This window comes from Malurus melanocephalus, unplaced genomic scaffold (genome assembly GCF_030028575.1).
Source record: "Malurus melanocephalus ecotype Western Australia unplaced genomic scaffold, MMel_1.1 scaffold_353, whole genome shotgun sequence".
NCBI lineage: Eukaryota > Metazoa > Chordata > Aves > Passeriformes > Maluridae > Malurus > Malurus melanocephalus.
The window spans coordinates 750,271-770,478 of record NW_026623585.1 but is presented as its reverse complement, the minus strand read 5'-3'; the positions used below and the strand labels follow the sequence as shown (position 1 = coordinate 770,478).

Genomic DNA, 20,208 nt, shown 5'->3' with positions numbered 1-20,208 from the left:
AAAAGGGTTGCTTGGGGAGATTGGCTTTTCAAGCCTTTATGCTCTTCAGGACTTTGTGTTTGCAAATAAATCTTTCAACAAATTAAACCATTCTGCTACTGTGAAAAAAAATTGATTTTTTTTTTTATTATTATTTTTTTATTGTATGAGAGTTTTGCTACAAATCAAGGCAGGGAAGAAAAAAAATCTTAAATACAGCCTTTGATAGAAAGTATGCAATATTCCCACTTTTACCATAACAATTCCTTTCCAAAAGGAAAGTCAATGCTATTCTAGCCAATTTCCCCAGCTCTTTAGAAGATTTCACAATGCAGTTATGGAATGAAACGAGGCTTTTAAGAAAGCTCAGAAAAGACTTTTTGAGTTCTGCAAAATTTTATCAAGCCAGTCTAATTTACAGCTAGGGCAACATTTTAGAATGAAAACCAATAACTCCTGMATCTCAGGTGAGAGTGAAACATTTCCAGAGTTAAGTGCTGCATTTTGTTGATGTGCAAACATTGCTCAGCAGAGGGAAAGAAGGGCATTCTGMAGCTAAAGCCACAGAAATTGGAGTGAGGAGCTACAGGGTTCATTTCTGAGTCTGACCCGGTAAATCTGAGCAATTATTTCACCCCTGTGTGTACCAGCTCAGCCTGGCTGCATCGTCAAGGTTAAATTGTTGGTCTTTACTGCTTAATGAGARGCAACTCCAAAAGATAACTCTTCCCTGCTGCAGGAGGCTGTGAGATCTTTTAGAAGCGTAGAAAACTGCTTTACACTTAACAAGAGAGGCCATTAGCAGCTCGCAGTGGTGGGGTGTATCGAGGAATTGGCTCAGCCCTCACAGCAGCTCTGTGATCATCATAAACGGGAGGGGATGTTCTCAGCGTGTGGGTGASAGACAAAACCCAGCTGGGGCTGCTGCCCTGAGCTCCGGAGCTGTCCAAAACCAAAAAATAACCTGGGCCTTGGTCCAAAAACAAAAAATAACTTGGGCAAGGACAGCGCCTGTCCTCACCCAAAGAGGACTTTCTGCTTCAGATTTACGGGAACAGAAAGTGAAGTGCAGCTGATGTGCACCTGCTCCCATGTGCTCAGGCAATGCTGATTTCTTTTATGGATCCCCTGCAGCATTTTGGGGTGCAGTTGGGTGATTTCCATTCAGCTCCAGCGTTTCTGGATCTCTCCAGAGCAGAGACATCACAAATCTGCAGCAGACCTTGGGTTTACAGCAAACCCTGTTCACCGTGATGATGGTCCAGAGGGGGTGGGTGGGTGGAGAGGGGATGTTTCCATCCCAGCAGATGGAGAACTCTCTCTAGGTGAGCTTTTGCAATCTGCACAGGGACCTGGTGCTGTCATGGAGCACGGGCTTGTTCTGGGTTATACAGCACTGAGGTGAAAGATAAGAGGTTATCTGGAGGARRTCATCCTGCCTTGGASCCCTCCCACTGAGAAAAYTCCCTYTTGAGTTTCCTARTTTCATCCTTTTGTCATTTTATCAYTTTTATTACAATTGCTTTTGCAGYGATTTGGAGCACAATTTAATTCTTGTCAAAATTTTGAAATCCTAAAAATTTAAAGGGCTATTGATTTGTCCCACACTCACCTGGGTGATGTTCTGGGTCTCCTCCTGTGACATACAGCAGACTCCCAATCCCACCATGGCAGGTTTGATGCAGATTTACAGGCAGATCCTACACGTGCCTCAGTTTCCCTGGGCTGCCCTTTGCTAAGCTCAGTTCCACTGAGGTTTCTAAACAGCCCAAAAGCTTTCCTGTATTTGGCATGAACGGTGACTTCTACTTGATTCAATCACTGCTTAATTTGATCCTCCATTTAATTGTATCAAAACTGTAGTAATCAAATAATTTGTACTAAAACCATTACGACTTCCACTTGTTTATTCTGATCAATTTTAATCCTTGAAGGCACAAGGTTTATATAACTTAGTTATAAGATAACAAAATGCTGCCATTAAATCTACGAGGAAAGGGCATAAGACAAAAAAAAAAAAAAAAGGAGAGTTTAAAAGATCCCAAGGAGTGCTCATAATTCAGGAAAAAGACAATAATGTACTGTTATTTAGAAGTCACGTTACGCATGATGAAAGCTAAGCAGCATCCTGCTGGTTGTGAGATGAAAAGATCAATGGCATGTTTCAATCGAGACATTTCTGGCAATGAACTGCACTGAAAAGGGGAAAAGAGTGTAATTGGGTATGAATTAATTTGCCTTTTTTGGGTGTTGACCCACATGAAYGAACATGCGTCAGCAGAGTTTGAGTTCTCCCTCTGCACAATAAACCTCCAAAAGCCAAAACCAGCTGAGTAAGAGGAAGGGAAAGATTTCCCCTGCAGGCAATGGAAAGATTTCCCCTCTACTGCTTCGAAAAATAAAACCCAACCTCCTGCTCTGCTGATCCCACCCCCGGATCTGACTGTGCCCCACCTCTCCCCTGCAGGTCAACACCTTCATCTCCTTCGTGTTCCCCATGGTGGTCATCTCGGTGCTCAACACCATCATCGCCAACCAGCTGCTGGTGATGTTCAAGCAGGCGGCCCAGGAGAACCAGGTTTGCACCATTGGTGGGCAGCAGACCATGCTCAGCATGTCCATGGAGCCCAGCAGGGTGCAAGCCCTGAAGCACGGMGTCAGGGTCCTGCGTGAGTATCGCCTTCCTCTTTGGTTTCGTTGTGTACTGCAAAAACTGCCTGTGGGTGTCTAAATGTCACTTGGACAGGTTGAAATTGGTCAACGCTTTCACCCAAAGCACCCTCTCCTTTTGTCTTGGCTTGTTGGTTTGTGAAGTTAAAGAGCTGACCTGCTCGCTCTTTAAAACAACCCAGGAAAACAACCCAGCATTTTAATGATTTAGTCAACAGCAATTTAAGCCTTGCACGTAATTGTTTCACTGCTTCCCTTTTTCTGTGGAGCTTTGGTTCAGACAGAGCTTAAATAAAAGATTCTGCACTCAGGAATTGAGCTGTGCTGCAAAATTCTGGATGTCTTGATTAAACAAGCTGAGGAGGAGACCAAAGAGTCTGGTAGCTTAAATTTRCAGAGGATAAAGCAAAAGCAGTTCAAAAAAAGGACCCAAAATAGCTAACAAGGTTTGCCCAGAGTGGTTGTGAACATTTGGTGGGGAGAGTTTGTTAGCAGAAAGCTTTCTGACAGGCTTTTGGAATGGTTTGGGTTGGAAAGTCCTGAAAGCTCACCAAGCTCCAACCAGGGACACCTTCCACTAAAGCACATCAGAGCCCCATCCAGCCTGGCCTTGAACACATCCAGGATTGAGGCACCTTGGTAGCTCAAGTGCCAAGCCCACATTTCCAACAAGCAGATGAATCCCTAGAGAAGGCACCAGGAGCCTCCATCACATTTTTCCATCTGTTTTTCACAAGGAATTCACCCCATGCAGCACTCCTTGCCCATGCCATGGGTGAGCCACTGTGTGCATCCCAGCTTCCAACACCACTCCAGGGAACACCYACTGAGAAAAAGGAAATAAAACCCCTGAGGACATTAAATTCCCCACAATTATGTTGTTGGACTGTGTTTGTTTACTGTCTCTGCAGCCCAATGAACTGTTATCCACGGGTGGATGAGGAGGGAGCGCAGCTTCCCCACGGAGCCTCCAAGGACTCTGCTCCCCRCTATCCTTTTCTGTTTTTTAACACTTCTCCCTGCTGCCATTAAGTGAGAAGCTGCCTTTTCTCACTCGTGCWGCACCACCTCACACCTCTCTCTCTCCTTTTAGCATTGTATCCCCTTTGATCATCAAGRAGAGAGAGCTCTTCATGAATAATAAGAGAGAAACCTAAATTTACACCTGGCATCCCTCAGCACTGGAGGAAGTGCACCCCTCACCCACAGGGCCACCTCTCCTCTGAGGCACTGAAATCAGCCCTTCCCTTTCTGAACAATAAGCATAATTTTCTTTTTCATCTTCTTCTGCTTCATCTTTTTCTTCTCCAGGCAAATTTTTTGGTTTTGTTGCGTACTGCAAAAGCTGAGAATATTCAGCAAAAGGGAGGGTTTTGGTCTGGATCCTGAAAGGGTTCAAAAGTGGGTCAGATGTGGCACCGTGGGGCACCCCCGGGTAGAGATACCCAAATATTCCAGGCATCTCCTCAGGGCCACCCCAGCAGCAGGACTGAGCTCCCCTCCCTGCAGSGAAGGCAATGACAGGGCAGCTGCTTCTTGCATTTCTGTGCTGAAGATCAGCAGAGACAAAAACCCTCCCTCACTTTTGTCTGTGATTCACTCCACCGTGCARAAATGCTTTCTTTTTTTCTAGCAAATGGGAGTGAAATCTTGCTGCATTTCAATTTTTCAGATGCACTTGATTAGTGGAGGTGCTTGATTCACATTCACTTTTGTCAGCTGTTCCTCATGACTTATAATTTAATAACCCAGGTCTCTGAGCTGTCTGAAAAGTAGCAAAAGAGACACAAGGATGCACATAATTTATCCTGGCATCCCTGACTGCCAAAATAATGAATAGACTCTGAGCTCATTTGTGGAAGAACGTGGAGAAAGAAACATGACTCTTGTGCCCTCTAATAAAACTGTTGGCGCAGTACCAGAGCTTCATAGGGGTCAAAGTATTTTCCATTTTTCCATTTCCAAAAGCAAACTTTGGCCTGAGGTACAGAGGTAGACGATTTAGGTTTAACATTTCAGAACTTGTAGAACTAATGCTTAGAAAACAAGATTTTGCAGTTCATGGTGTGCAGAGCTGTTGGGTAAGATCAGAGTGGCAAAAAACTTCTTTGCTTCCTGTACTGAGATTAAGTATTTGTTTATATTGAAATAAGGGCTAAAAGYGGCCAGGCTAACAGTCGAATTCAAAACATCCACAACAGCGTTTTCCTCCTTTTTGGTAGCATTTKTGTATTTTCTTGGCTCTGCCTGACCTTGGCCATGTACAGAATAATGAGGGTGATCAGGATCAGGGAATGTGTCGGGGCTGTTGCCTGGGAGCCGCCTCATTAAATCAGTGAGCCTGAGATTYCTGATTGTAATTCCCCCTCTGCTGTCAGCCTTCACCAGGTGTGAGGATCCAGAGAGCTCCAGGCACTGGCAGCTTCCCAGCTTTTTTTTTGTGAGGATAACAGGGCAAYGACTTCTGTTGGTTCTGTTGTTAAAAATACCTTCCACTGAGGTTTCATATCCCACTTCATCCTTCCAAATCCTCCCCTTAAACCACCTCCAATTTGTGTTGCCATTCCTTGGCTCTGTTGGAGCCCTGGAATGCTGAGTCTCCCAGAGCTGTGTGATGCTGCACAGAAGTGTGAATATTCTCTGATTGCTCAGCCTGATACACCGACCACTTGATAAAATTCTAAATAATTCTTAAATATTTACATGTACACACACCCAATGGAACAATCACGGTATCACAGAATAATTTGGGTGCGAAAGGACCTTAAAGGTCATCTCATTCCTGCCCCCTGACATGGGCAGGGACACCTTCCACTATCCCAGGGTGCTCCAAGCTCTGTCCAGTCTGTCCTTGGACACTTCCAGGGATGGGGCAGCCACAGCTTCTCTGGGCACCCTGTGCCAGGGCCTCCCCACCCTCACAGGGAACCATTTCCACTTAATATCCAGTCTAAGCCTTCCTTCTTTCAGTTTAAAACCATTCTTGTCCTGTAACCCCCTGCCTTTGTCCAAAGTCCCTCTCCAGACTCCTTGGAGCTCCTTCAGGCTGCACTAAATTATTTTTAGAGCCTTCTCTTCTCCAGGATAAACAACCCCAATTCTCTCAGCTGCTCAAAAATCAGGGTGCATTTGACCTTGGCTCAGGATGAAAGCTCTGTTCAGCCAAAATATCTTCACAAAAGGGGACAGTTTTATGACATCCCCACCAACTCACCTGCCTGCAGCCCCTTCTCCTCCAAGGAGCTCTCAGCACCTCCTGTCTGCCTGTCAGACYCGTCCCACGTGGATGGAAGGGAGGCAGGAATTATTGAATGGCACAGCCAAGCCCTGATAACCACATTGAGACAAATTGATGGACATCAAGGGGAGKCTTTGCACGTCCCTGGATGGACGTTGGCTAAGCCTATTAAAATGTAATCAGCTCCAGGTAGCATTTGCTCTGTTGCAGAAGCTGCTTAGAGAAAGCAATTATAAAGCACTTAGAGGTTTAACCAATTAAAAGAATATCCTTCAGTCTCCCACTGCTGGCTCGCTGGTGCCCCAGTAAAATGCTTTCTAGCAGATGAAGTCAAGCCGCATTTTTTATTGAACGTCTGTGAATTTTTAAATTATGATTTTGGGGCCTCTGCATTTTGTCAAGCAACACAAGGCAAAGGCCAAGAATTAATGATGTATCCATGTATTTCATTAACTTGTGCATTAATAATTCCCCTTCRGAACAAATATTTTGAAGAGTTCATTCATTTCTCCTCACCAACACTCCAAGACTGAGTTATTCATTTTGGGAGGAAAATATTGCCATGAGATTTAGTATAACCAGCCTAGAGACAGAAATAGTAAATAGCTCATACTTTGCAGCCACAATACACAGAAGAGCACCAGCCTCAAACTCCTTAAACAGTTGTATTTCATAATTCCTATATTCTAAGGGTGGCAGATTTATTTGCTCATGAATCATTTCTTCTCCAGAAAGGAACAGAATCCACGGCAGTTTGTATCTCTAATAAAAAGTCTGAGCAACTCCAAGTGGAGTTCAGCAAAACCCCCGTGGCATTAAGCTGGAGTGGAAGCTGGGTTTAACAGCTGAAGTGTCACACTGAGATTTGGGAGGATAAATTACCTATTTAACACTTGTATTTATTTCCCAGTGATGTTTGTACTCGTAGGTTTACTTTGCAGCCTGCCATGTGAGATAAAGAGAGCAGAATCAGAGCATCTATAAACACCTTCTGAGGAGCAAAAAGAAGGAGTGGCTGCATCTCTTGGGGCAGGGAGTCCCTTTTTTCCCCTCTCCCAAGATGTGTTCCTTTGCTGGCACCTCAGCTCGGGCTGGCACAGCATTCCTGCTGGGATTCAGGCTCTTGTGGCTSCATTTCTGCAGAAAACTCCAAGATTTGCCATGTCCTGAAAGCAGATTTTCCAGGTGTTAAGCCGTGACAAATGTGAATGTTTAAAAAGTAAACTAATGTGATTTTAAACGTGAAGTCTAGCCATGGCCTTAGTCACTGCAGAAACATGCAGTGAATATAGCTCCAGGGTCCCTTTGATGAGCARAAACCCTTCTGGGAGGAACAAAGGACTTGTGAAACTCCAAACTGGAGAGGAAAGAGGAAATAGCTGCAGAGGAAGCCAGTTTGGGTTACACCTGATGTCACAAAATGGAAAGAGCCATGAACCTGGTGAGGATAAGATGGGGTCCCTTATCTACCTTCCAAAGGGGAAATTTCCTTCTTTTTTCTTTTCCTCCAAACATCCAGACATCCCCAGGGGGAAGGCATGAATGAAGTTTAAATGGAATCAAGCAGCCTCTTCTCTAATTTCCAAAACAATAATTACCTTAGAAGGGAACTTGGAAAGAGACTCCAGTTTGCACTGGGACAGCAGTGATGTGTTGCTTGCTGGAGCCTATTCTTGGGCCAGCTTTAATCTGKATTTTCTGCCTTGCTCCTTATGGATGAAACTGGTGCCAGGGCATGATTTAACCACCAGCACRAGCTGGGGCAGGAATTCACATCTATTTTCAAATCTGTCATCTGAAGCCATTGAAAATCAGGACTGGAGAGTATAGTTTGAGTGAAATATGTTGATTTTGCATTCCAAAAGGTTTTTCCATTCACTGTGCTGTGTCACTTTGACCAATAAAGAAGAACTTAGGGTTGTTTTCAAGATCAGTGGGAGGATTGTATCCAGCAGATGCTGTGTGTTTTCAGCAGTGTCTAAAGGAGCTGAAGGCTTCCCAGGATCATTGTTATTTCCARTTTATTTTTCTTTGCYCTCCTGGGTACTCCTGGTGCAAGCTGGTGGTCCTCAACCCCTGCTGATTGTTACTGACTTTTATGGAAATCCTTTATTCTGCAGCCTTATGACCCAAATACCAGCCTGAGTAGTTTTAATTTTACTGGGCTCATACTCTGGCAGTTCCTTCAATGCCTGCTTTGGGGCCTGCTGATATAAATATTGCCAACAGCCTGTCAGGTAGAACATCATGTTAATATAAACAGCACCTCGAGGTTTAGCTGTGCCAGCTGTGTCTGCACTTGGCCCAGCTTTCAGCACCTATCACATCAAACAGCGCTTTGAGAGGTCCTCTTGCAATGACTTCAGCTAAATAATCATATAAAAAAGGAATTGTTTCTCCAGAAATCAGCATTACCCTGACACGAGCCCCATAACCTGTTGTAGACCTTATTAGTGCTGGCTGATGTGTTGGAGATGAGTCCAAAACACAGAAAAGTTTGAGAGCTGTTGTTCAGGTGGGTCAACACATCCCCARACAGCTCCTGCCTTTGCTCAGGAATTCCACATCTGTCCGTGGCTCAGCTCCCATTGAAATGCAGAGAAAAAGAATTAAATTGGTTGAAACAGCTGGACAAAACTATCAAGGGGAGATGGATGTGGGCATCTACGGGAGCTGTAGCAGCAGAGGTGGTTCTAAGGAGGAGCAGCWCCTCTGTTCTGCCTCTCCTGGAGAGGAAGGACAGGACAGAGGGATATCCTCACTGAGGGACATCCCGGGGCTGCAGGGCTGTGACTCAGCCCTCCCGGAGGGGATGGAAGGGATGAAGGGAGGGGGAAAACACCAGCCCAGCGTTTTGTAGGGCAGCAGCTCCCTGGGGTGATGTGAGTCAGCGGCTCCTCCATCGCTGTCCCGGGGCTCTGAGCCTCACATGGCCCCGCAGAGGGACAGAGGATGAAAACCCTCCTGAGCATCGCTCCTGGGCTCAACAAACCAGAAAAAATCACTGTCCTGGGCTCAACAAACCAGAAAAAAACACAGTCCTGGTCCCAATCAAACCAGGAAAATCACAGTCCTGGGCTCAACAAACCAGAAAAAACACGGTCCTGGGCTCAAGAAACCAGAAACCACGGTCCTGGGCTCAACCAACCAGAAAAAAACATGGTCTTGGGCACAACCAAACCAGAAAAAACACGGTCCTAGGCTCAACAAACCAGAAAAACCACAGTCCTGGCCTCAACCAAACCAGAAACCATGATCCTGTGCTCAACCAGACCAGAAAAATCATAGTCCTGGGCTTAACAAACCAGGAAAGCCATGGTCCTGGGCTCAACCAAACCAGAAAAAACACGGTCCTGGGCTCAACCAAACCAGAAAAACCATGGCTTCCTGCACGGAATGCCTTGATCCTGGAGAAGGGCAGTTTCCCAGCCCCAGACCAGTATCCACACAAGGCAAAATGAAACACCCAGCGTGTTCTAATAGAATTTAACTTCCAGGGTTGATCCCACAGCCGGTTTAGTCTGAGAATCAAGGCTGGCACAGTTTGAATCTCCTGCGTAGTGAAAAAGATGTCACTCAGAATTGATGCTTCTCTCTGCAGGACTTCCTGAAGGAAAAACAAACCAGGGCTCATCCCCTGCTTCTCCTCCTTCCTCTCCCCTTTTTTTCTTGGCATGCACTTCAAACAGGCAGAGAACAGAGCCATTACAGGACAAAATWGAGAGACACAGGATGTAATAATTCAGGGTTTAAGACACATTTAAATTGGGAGTTTGGTTTAGAAGGGAAATGAGGACATGCATTGGTGGAAAGATTGTTCCCTGGCACACTGGGGTGATCTTGCTGGGGTCTCACCTCCGCTCCCCAGCCCTGAGGTTTGGCACCTCCTTTTGCTGGAATATGGGAAATATCAGCAGCTCACGGAGCAGCTCTGCTCCTATTAGAACCTTATTGAATTAATTAGAAGTGAGGGATGCGTCTGGTTTATTTTTAGTTCAAAAAATAAAGGCAGGAAATCTCCAAGCTCACAAATGCCATCCTGGACAGTCACACGTTGAGTCAAACCCTTCCCCTGCAGCGCTCAGCTCCAGCAGGCTGATCTGCTCCTTCTTACTCCACCAAAGGAAGCCATGTGYTGAGCTTTAGATGATGAAGAACACATCCTAGGAGCTCRTAACAATAATAAAAATTAATTTTGKCAGAYGGTTTGCCCAGGATTTGTTTTACAGCTTCGTCATTGTGACAGGCAGGTGTTCAGGGAGGGACAAAACAGCAGATATTTGGGAGAAATATATATTTTCATATGTATTAAATGAAAGTCCTGTGTTTCATACTCCTCCCAGGGGAGAGGACCCAAGAGGGCAGGATTGCCACCCTAAATCTGCTTGATCCCTTGTATGATAAAATGAAAACATAYGGATTAAGGGTGACAAATTCAGGTCGGGATCTCCTAATCTGTGCAGCCCAGACAGAATTGCAGTGTGTCACCCAGCTGGGACTYCCAGATCAGACCAGAAGTGTCTCCAGTGTGCTTCACACATTTAATAGAGTTTTAATTGCAGAGTGGTATTACAGAATTATCACAGATTACTTAATTGCTGRGGTTAAGCAGATACTTCTCTCAATATGTGTTTTTGTCACTATAGATCCATATTATTTGGCACAGCATTGCCTGWGCAGCAGAAGCAGAGATCATTCACCAGGAGAAAATCACTTTCATGTAACGTGTTGGTAAATTTAACAAGCAGATGTGTGAGATTCTTGTAAYTGCTGCAGGAAGAATCGGGATCCTGCCGTTCCTAAAGAGCTGCACACGGGGATGAGCAGCTGAGAACTGCCAGCGCTTGGAGGTTTCTGCAAAAATCACGATGTGCCTGAATGAACCCGTGTTTGGAGCCATTTGGGAAGCTGCTTTWGCAGCCTGAAAACCCAGCTCATTGTGTGAGGGTGCTGGGAAAGCAGATGGGCTGGAGCTGTGGCATTGGCGCGCTCCCGTCGGCCTGAGGCTGGCGGAGAGAGGAGAGGATGGAGAGAGGAGAGGATGAAGAGCTCTGCTGCTCCTGCAGCCCCTGGGAGGGATCTACTGTCTCCAGGGCAATCCAAGGGCCCATCTGACACAGAAATTGATTTCTGGCAGTGGCCAAAATGCTCAGAAATGTGAAGGAGCCAGGCAGGTATCCACGCTGCTCCCAGCGAGCTTCCCGGTGGATCTCCCCACTTCTCCTGTGCCAAACATCCCTCWGGGGCTCTTCCCTCAAAGTCCCATCAAAGTTCCCCAGGGAAGGATCAGGCACAGGTCAAATCCATTCACTTGCTGGCATCTGAAGGGCTGCAAGATATCTGGAGATGAATTGCATCTGGATCAGTGTGACCAGTGAGAGCAGCCAAAAACAGTTTGAAAAAATGAATTCACTTGGACAAGAGAATAAAAACAGACCCTCTAGCCTTCTTTCCAAAACATGTCCCTTCAGTTGCTTAAATTTTTGCTGGATAAATGGCTTTTGCAGCATTCCTGGAAGATGCTGTCATGCATTATGCAGGCTGATCTAAAGGAATAGAATCTTCTCCACTCTTGGCCATGTGTTTAAAAAGAGAGAGAGCTCGTGGAGTTGGAGTAGAGTGTGAGTATGGAACTGAGCACCAGGAATTATTTAATTTCTGCTCTCCTATGCCTTTTGTTTGAGCATCAGTGACAGGGAAATGCAACCACAGCCAGACTTTTTCCTCCTGGACTGCTTTTCCAAGGGAAACACAYCTTCTRCACATCTTTTCCCTGAGCTGCGACWCAGCCCCTKTGRGATGGCAGCGTCTGGGTTTGGCACATATCCACATAAATATTTCCAATCCCAAGGCAGAAAAAAAACCCAGCCTTTGGTTCCACGTGCCAAATCCAAATTGCACTTGTGGTACCTCAGTCTGGACRAGAGCTTTGCTGCTTCCCAGCCCCTCACAGGTCACACAAAGGACAAGAGTGATGCGGCCCTTGTCRTCTGTAGAGCAAATTTGGGACAAAAAACTTAACTTAATTATTTTATTTAGTCTTTATTTTCTTCTTGCCTTTTATTGTGTTATGTTTTAACTGAGGTTTCTTTATTTCCTGCTAGGATTCTGCCAGAATCCTGCTGTTCCATACAGAGGTTGAAAGGTATATTGCAAAAGGAAACAAATCTTTCTCTTGATTGCCTGATAGATCTACTTTTTAATCCAGACAGACAAAGGCACTCAATCAACAGCACTTTTATGTCTCAGAGTTGTTGCATTTTATTTCCATTGTTTGACATCCCTCCGAATCTGGAAAGGAAAAAAGCCATCGTGCATTTCTCTGCTTACCCTTTAATTGATCATTTTTATTACGGCAAAGTCCAGACCCAAACAAGTCATAATCTCAGGTATTGCACAAATGTGGAACAAAAGGATGAGCCCTGCCACCAGGAAAAGCAGTTTAATGGTGCTCAGCACCGTGGGGACTGTGGCTCCACAAAACTAATGTCATTAAAGTGTCCATGGCTCCCTGTGTACCTGCATGAAAAACATCCCCTGACTGTCTCTGCGAGTATTTTGGACAAGAAACCCAGTGCCACAAGGRCATGAAACACAGAGTTTCCTTTAAGCCAGTGTCAGAACCAGGCATTGCCAGTCCTTCATCTGTTCCCTCTGTTGTTCCTCCTGTCACTGCCCTGGTGCTCAGCGCTGTTTTCCATTACTCCTGTTGTGCTTTTTGCAGACATTTGCAGCATGGTTGTCCCCCAGGGTTATTAATTCTTTGCACAATGGCAATGCAAGAACAAGTGGGGCTCCAGGAGAACAGTTTGCAGCAATAACACCCACGCAGGCAGGTCCCTTTTTCACCCTGAWGSAGAAAAWGTYAAGGGTTTTGTCGCTGTTGGCYGGACAGCAACACRAAATAATGGACACACATATACACACAAAACTACAACTACTTTATTCTAKAACAAAGACTTTTTTATCTATTTAGCAACAAGTGTATACATTTGTAGCAAATATCTATTAGTTAATAAAGCAACTGTTTAGCTATGATTAGTGAGTTTGCAAAAACTACAGTGTCGTTAATGTTTTAAGTCTTCAACCACTTGTATTATCAATTCAACATTCCATTTTCTTTTTCCCAAATACAACTAAAGTCATAGCGTTTCTCCTCCATGCAAGCTGTTAACACTCCCTTCTATTTCCTAAATCTTAATCATACACTATTATTAACTAAATCTCAAAACCTACAAGAAATGCCAGTTTTCAACCTCCACAGGGTTTTTTTTTCCCCTACCTTGCAGGTGCTGTGGTGATCGCCTTYGTGGTTTGCTGGCTCCCCTACCACATACGGCGCCTCATGTTCTGCTACGTCCCCTCCAGCCACTGGACAGAGTGAGTGACAGCGTGGGGGACACTGTCCCCATGCCAGGACAGGGTGGGGGTCAGGCTGGGGCTGGGGGTGACCCACAGATGTGGAGATGGAGGTGGGTGGGGATCTGCAAGCAAAGGCTCCAGCAGAGGAGTTAAATCTTCAAACTCCTAGCTGCTGTTTGGTTTCTTTCTTTTTGGATTTCTCAGTGTTTGCCAGACAAATTAAGAGTCTTAGTTTTGCCTAAATCCCCCAGACACGGTGGAGGAAGCATAACTTTGGACCAAAATGTGTCATCAGCCCAACCTCCTCCTCCTCCACAGACTCAGCCCTGCTGGCAGCACCCATGGGGCTTCACCTCTGGCAGCCCTTGATGAAATGACATTTGGATAAGGGGCTTGATAGATCCAGGGTGGATTTCAGCCTCTGTGCCAGAGATRTTGATCCCAGCCCTGAGATGGAGCAGCTCCCATCACAACATGAGGCTGCCTTTCCTCAGGGACACATATACAGATCACACAGGTTGGGGAATGGCCGTGCTGCTTACTGAGCCTGGGGCGGGTTATTGGCTGGGATTTGCAGGGAATGGATCAAAATAAAACACCAGCAGTTGCTGCTGATCAGGAAATGCCCAGATTGCCAGAGAATTCTGCAATAATTGCACAAACACACGTGTGCTGCTCACTGATGTTCAAGAACACCCCAGGAGCTCCCTGCTCCTTCCTGAGGCACCAGGCCAGGCTTTTCAGCAAAGCAGCCACCAAACTGATTATTATTATTATTTTCAAATATGTCATTAAGAGCTCATGCTGTCTGGGGACACACACCAGGGGCCTGAGATGCCAAGGGATGCACTCGTGGGTCTCCTCCCATGGTGTTCATCCCTGTTCTCCCTGAGATAGGGGATGTTTCCTCCAAGGAAAAGAAAAAAAAATCTCCAATACTGAAAAAGCAGAAAACAATAAGACACTAAAATTCCAACAGCTCCAAACAAAAAAAAAGAGTAAATTAGGATATAGCAGTCTACTGAATGGAACTGTGGATCCAACCATAGTAAAATCCAAAATCTATCTACAGTCATGAAAACAGAGCTCTAGGCACACACTGGGAAAAACTCTTGTTTATCCTTTGCTTTCCTATATGAAAAGCACTTAAGGCAGTGTTCAATTATGTAATGGTTGGATTTGCTTTGAGAGAGAGAGGTAGAGAAGTGTGTCTGCAGTTAGTGGGAATTATGCATTGTGGCTGCATTCACATAACATTTTTTTCYTCTTTTTAAAAGYSAKGAGTGATGTTRGGAAAACTTTGAATTTACAGAATGATAGTGAGCTATCAGTCCRGTGGCTAACCAAGAGTTTGCAGTGCTTGGCATGTTCATTTATAAATGCATGTGCCTTGTCCCTGAAGAAGAGGAATTTTTCCAATATTAATTCTTCACAACTACATAGAGAAACTSTGCTTGTAAGGGCTGGATGGGCCATGCAGTCCTTGGCAGTGCTGAGGGGGTGTTGAGGGATGGGCAATGCAGTCCAGMACTCCTCTATTTATCTTTTGTCAGACTGCTCAGACTAGAAAAAAGGTCTGCAATTTCCACCAAGATTAATGATTCTGAGGAACATCTTCCTGAAAATGAGACCCACGGTGTTTATAAATGCTTCACCAGCTCAGGGCTGTTGCTCTCAGTTGGCCCAAGGAAAGATATTTCCAAAAGTATAAAAGACAATAAAACATTTTCAACCATTTCTAGTTGAAAACATTAAATTGTGGTGGTCAGGATGTGTTTCAGAAGCGTGCTATCGTCAGCTTGCCCCCAGAGCAGGAAATGCCATCCCACATTWCAGACAAATCCCAACCCAGGGAGCCATTGAGTGAGCTGATGCTGCTCTCACTGCCAGAGGGAGGAGGGAGCTGCATCTGTTACTGGAGTTTGGCTCTTCTGCAACCTCTGTAGATCAGAACCRCAGCCAAAAAAAGTCAGGCTAATGTATATGTATGACACTGAAGCAAATTTCCATCTGGCTTCTCAGTTTCCAGAATGCCTATTCCAACGAATGAATGAATGCACAAGGTAAATATCAGGTCTGGCCCCAGGGCTTAAAAAAGTCTCTGAGTGCTGGGCAATATCTTCATAAAGGGATCTGATCCGTGTCTGACCTGTTCCAGTTGGAGATGCAGATGGGTTTTGGTGGCTCAGTCACCACTGGTAAGCCCAGACGGGTTAGGTGGAAAGCAGCTCATGTTTTTCTCACCCTTGTCACTTTGAGTTCTTCACACTCYGATTTTTATCTGTCATCTGTTCTTCCAGTTTCCTTTACAACTTCTACCACTACTTCTACATGCTGACAAACGTCCTGTTCTACGTCAGCTCAGCAATCAACCCCATCCTCTACAACCTGGTGTCRGCAAACTTCCGCCAGATCTTCCTCTCCACACTCACAATCCTGTGCCTGCCATGGAGGAAGAAGAAGAAGCGGTTGGCCTTCACCAGRAAATCCAACAGCATCTCCAGCAACCACACGTTTTCCAGCCAGGTCACAAGGGAAACCACGTACTGAAGCCAAAGGAGGAAGAGGAACACAATTCATCCATCAAACTTGAGAGAGGCCTCTGTGACTTTCATGCATGGTCTCCAAATTCACGTAACACAAATGTGTTTAGCAAAGTCATTTTTGTTGGAAAAATAGGCTTTGTTCTGCCAGTAACGTCGAGGTTATTTTCGAGCATTGGCCTTGCCTCTTGTGAGTRATGTCTACGTGTATTGCAACTTCAGTCTGGCGTAAATCCAGATGTGGTGTTAACTGGGAAGCCAAAATGTGTTCAATTTAGGCAAAACCGTGCTGCATTTCATCCTTCTCTCAGTGCARAGATGCCATGTTCACACCCAAGGGTTTGAGATCACGTCTCCTGGTGGCACTGAGCAGAGAGTTTGAGGAGAGAGAAGCTTTGAGMAGAAAGGGATGTTTTTAAAGAATGGACGTGCTCATCTGTGGGATGTCCAGTGAACTAGGAGTGAAAACTCAGGGAGCCAGGTGGTTGTTTTAGAAATATATCTGCATTTTGAGTAACAAGACCGAGGTGCTCAAGAGAGCCGCTCTGGCTCCTTGAAATTCAAAAGAACAGACGATGCCTTACCTAGGCTGGGGTGGCTGTGGCCTGGGGAAGGGGGTCACCCGTGGCTTTAGGGCATCCACAGTGCCTGGCATTGGTACCACTGCACCGACAGCAGCAGAGCCTCTGGCAAAGTCAGGAATGCAGAGGCTGTGCCCAGCTGGAGTGCTGAAAATGAACAGAAATGGAAAATCTTCCTTTTGCCATACAGCCAAATCCTATTTTTTACCAGGGAGAACAGTTTGCTGGCCTGCATTAAGAGGTGAGAAAACTCCAAGCTCGAGAGGGCTCCAGGCTGCTGAGATAAGAGCAATCTGCCCCAATTCTGTGSAACCTTCAGATTTTTCCCATTCTTATTCCAGTTTTACTTATTTCCTCACCTTTCCGCAAGGCTGACATCTCATAGTTTATATCAGTTATAGGCAGCAGGGCCTTTTCTTTCATTACTTTTTGCTACCAGACCTGTTGGCACTGATCAGCACCCCCAATGTTCAGATAGTCCAAACAGAGCACAAGGAGGTCTAAACTGGGKAGTTTTGTCTCTAAACCCACTTTCTTTTAACAAGGGGAACAGAAACAAGCCCTGAAAGCTCACTTTGAAATTTCTCAGCGGGTCAGGAGAGGTAACGTGAGCTTTCCTCCCAGGTGGTTCCACATCTAACAGCCCATTGTGTGATGGAGCAAATTGCTCTGGAGTCTTTAGCACTGAAATCACAAAACTCTTGGACAAGCTAAAGGGCACAAACCTGCACAAACKTGGGACTGAGCAATCACCCTGTGCAACCTTTGCTGGTGGCCCCCTTTCACATCACAGGTCACTGGGAGAGCAGGATTCACCTCTTAAAGGACAAAGCAGARGAGTTGGCTCGATTCTGCCTTCTGGCCTTTGCCCATCCCATGTCACTCTTCAGCTAATGAGTGGTCCCTGACAGAAGCCACAGTGCTGGAGGTGTGGGTCTGGCCCCAGTGGGTGTCACACAGTGATGGACATCAGTTACTGCCCTGGCATCTCCTGCTGCAGAACGTGCCAGGTTGGAAGGGATTCACRAGAATCATCGAGTCCAACTCCCTGGACTTGTGGTTTAGGTCCTGTTGGGCTCAGAACACAGAGGAAACACCCATTTGCTGTGAGTTGTTGGTGATGACTGACTACTTTTGGGGAATTTCTAACTTGGCAGCTGTACCCAGCTGGATCCATGGCATCAACCACGGCCTCCATCCACACCTGCCAGGCATGGGAAGGTGATTTTAATGCCCAGCACAGACCCCCTGCCAAAGAAAGGGCTCAGAATGCAAATCCCTGGCGCTTTAGTTTCTTCTGATTCAGCCAAACTGCAAGCTCTGTTCTGTCATGCCTTCTTTTGATTTCTTGCCCTGGCTGTACCAAACAGAGGGCAGAGATTATTTTTGACCAAGCACTTTGGTTGCTCATGAACTGTTGACTCCTCTTTGACAAGGAAAACAGGCAGTGGCACACAAATAAATAAATTGAAACAAACAGGATAAAGGAGACTGGTCTCTTTGGAAGAAAATCCATGAGGAACCAACAAATATTTTCTGTGTGTGGTGTGTGTGAAATGGCTTGGGCAGGTTGGAAGAAGAATCTCTAGAGGACCTGCTCATCCTGCCTTGTGGGGAGATGCAGGTACCATGAACAGGAGAGGGGGAAAGTCTGCCTTGAGAGGAAGAGGAGTCTTGATGTCACACATTTAACATCGGCCTTCCAGGCAAGACACTTCAGATGTTTCTGGAGGACCCAAATTTTTTTACTTCAACTCTCAATAGAGTCATCAGCTGGGAGGTGCTTTCTGAAACCTCCCAGGGATGCTGTAACTGTGTTGCTTTGACTTTCATTACGATTCAACAYCCTGCATGTCTCATTTGCTTTTGAAATATTAAACATTATTACTACACTTGTTCRACACCAACCTGCTGAAATGTGCTTGATTGTCTTAGGAAACACTATACAAAAATCGTTGTTTCACATAAGATGCTTGGTTTAGATTTTCACTACTGAGATACACTGGCAGCTTAGAGAATATTTGATCACAGCTCAGAGAAACTGGCAGGTTTATTCTTAGTTTGACATAACATTGGGAAAAGCTGCAGTAAAAGTTTGTTGGGCTGCTCTAGTGCTGAGGAGATGGGGGAATTTGGGGGATTTCTCTGAGGGATTTGCTGACTTCTATAGCTCTGTTCTTGCAGGTGAACAGAAAAGCAGACCTGGGTCCTTGGCCTTAATCTGAGATTGCAGCTCAAAGCTACCTCTTCCACTGGCCAAATCTGACCACCTTGAGCTGAGCAGTGTAAATTCCAGTTGGTTTCTTCCTCTCTCCCCTCCTCACCTAATTTGGCTCTCTTCAACTCAGAGATGGGATTCCCTTGAGCTCMAAGGAGTGAGGATAACTCACTGCAAACCCCCATGATTTCCAGAGAATCTCTGGATAGTTTGGGTTGGAAGGGACCTTAAAGASCATCYARTTSCAAACCYCTGCCACACACCTTTCCCTAGACCAGGTTTCTCAAAGCCCCACCCAACCTGGCCTTGCAAAGGAAAGCTGATACTCTAGAGAAGAAAAAAGCACAAACTGCATCATATTTACCAGACAAATTGTTCTTTACATGCCTTTTAACAGTGATTGAACTGCTAACCCAGCAAGGTTTTTAAATTTAATCTGGTGTGAATGGCTTTTGCCATCAGACAGAACACAATCTCCCATCTGTTGTGTCCTTGTCTTGGCTGAACTCTTTTCAAGGCAGAGGTGAGTGCTGGGGCCCCTGCTAGTTTATGCAAATTCCCTGTAAGTGTTTGGAACTGTTTGTTTTGGCTAAAAAAAGAACAAAATCTGTGGAACCTGCAGATGTGAAGTGCTGCCAGATGGATTCTGAGAAATTCCCCTCTGAAGAGAGTCTATCAAGTGACCTCTTCAAACGTTATTTGGAGGTTTTGTTTCTCTTCACAGTGCTCTTGCCAGAGCCATTCATTTGGCAGAGTGTGAAATCMGGTTTATAAAGTCATTTTGCTATTCAGAAATCTCCCCCAGACAAGACTGGTACATCAGTGCTGGAATGCTCTTCTGAGCTTGTCTTTTTTTTGTAAGGTGCATGATCCCTCACTTCAGCGAGCTTTTCAGGAGCAAACTCAACGGGAAATCCACGAGGAGGGTTAGCAGGGCTGGGAACACGACAAGAGCAGGACCTTTGCGTTTCCACATGGAGCAATTTCAGTGAAAGCAATTTCAGTGAAGCAATTCCTGAGTGTGATGCTGCTGCAGAACAGCTCATGGTGCAGGTTTGAGCCCCACATCTGGGCAGTTTTAGTCCCACATCTGTGCAGCTGCAGAACAGCTCATGGTGCAGGTTTTAACCCCACATCTGTGCAGCTGCAGAACAGCTCATGGTGCAGTTTTAGCCCCACATCTGTGCTGCTGCAGAACAGCTCATGGTGCAGTTTTAGCCCCACATCTGTGCTGCTGCTGCCCTTGGGCAGGGCCAGCAAACATCCACAGGGGAGGGAGCCCTGGACCTGCCCTGTGTCCATCCAGTGTCCATCCAGTGTCCATCCTCCTGCCTGTGTTTTTTGGTGACTGTTCCACCAAAGCTGCGTCTGCTTCTTCACATCACAGCTCAACCACTTCTCCCGTCCTCAGTCTGGGTTTGCTCAGTGCAAAAGCAGAAATTTCATGATGCCGTGTCTTGGCTTTGTGATCCAGAGTCCTCCCCCTGCTGTGCTGCCTGACAGTCCTGCACATATTGTATTTATGGCAAATATTTTTTAAAGTGCACCTTTTTTTTTTTAATATATATATATATTTTATTCTGAGATACAAAATGTTGATGTGCTTTATTTTCTGTG

General features: G+C 45.6%; 1 protein-coding gene across 1 annotated transcript; it reads left to right on the top strand.

Moving 5' to 3' along the window:
* Window positions 1-2,446: 2,446 nt before the first annotated feature.
* On the top strand, window positions 2,447-15,829 carry LOC130580678 (neurotensin receptor type 1-like; the record flags this gene model as incomplete). Its single annotated transcript, XM_057378326.1, has 3 exons — window positions 2,447-2,648; window positions 13,177-13,267; window positions 15,550-15,829. Coding segments are annotated over 3 exons (543 nt in total), but the record flags the coding sequence as incomplete, so codon positions are not given.
* Between the last annotated feature and the right edge of the window lie 4,379 nt (window positions 15,830-20,208).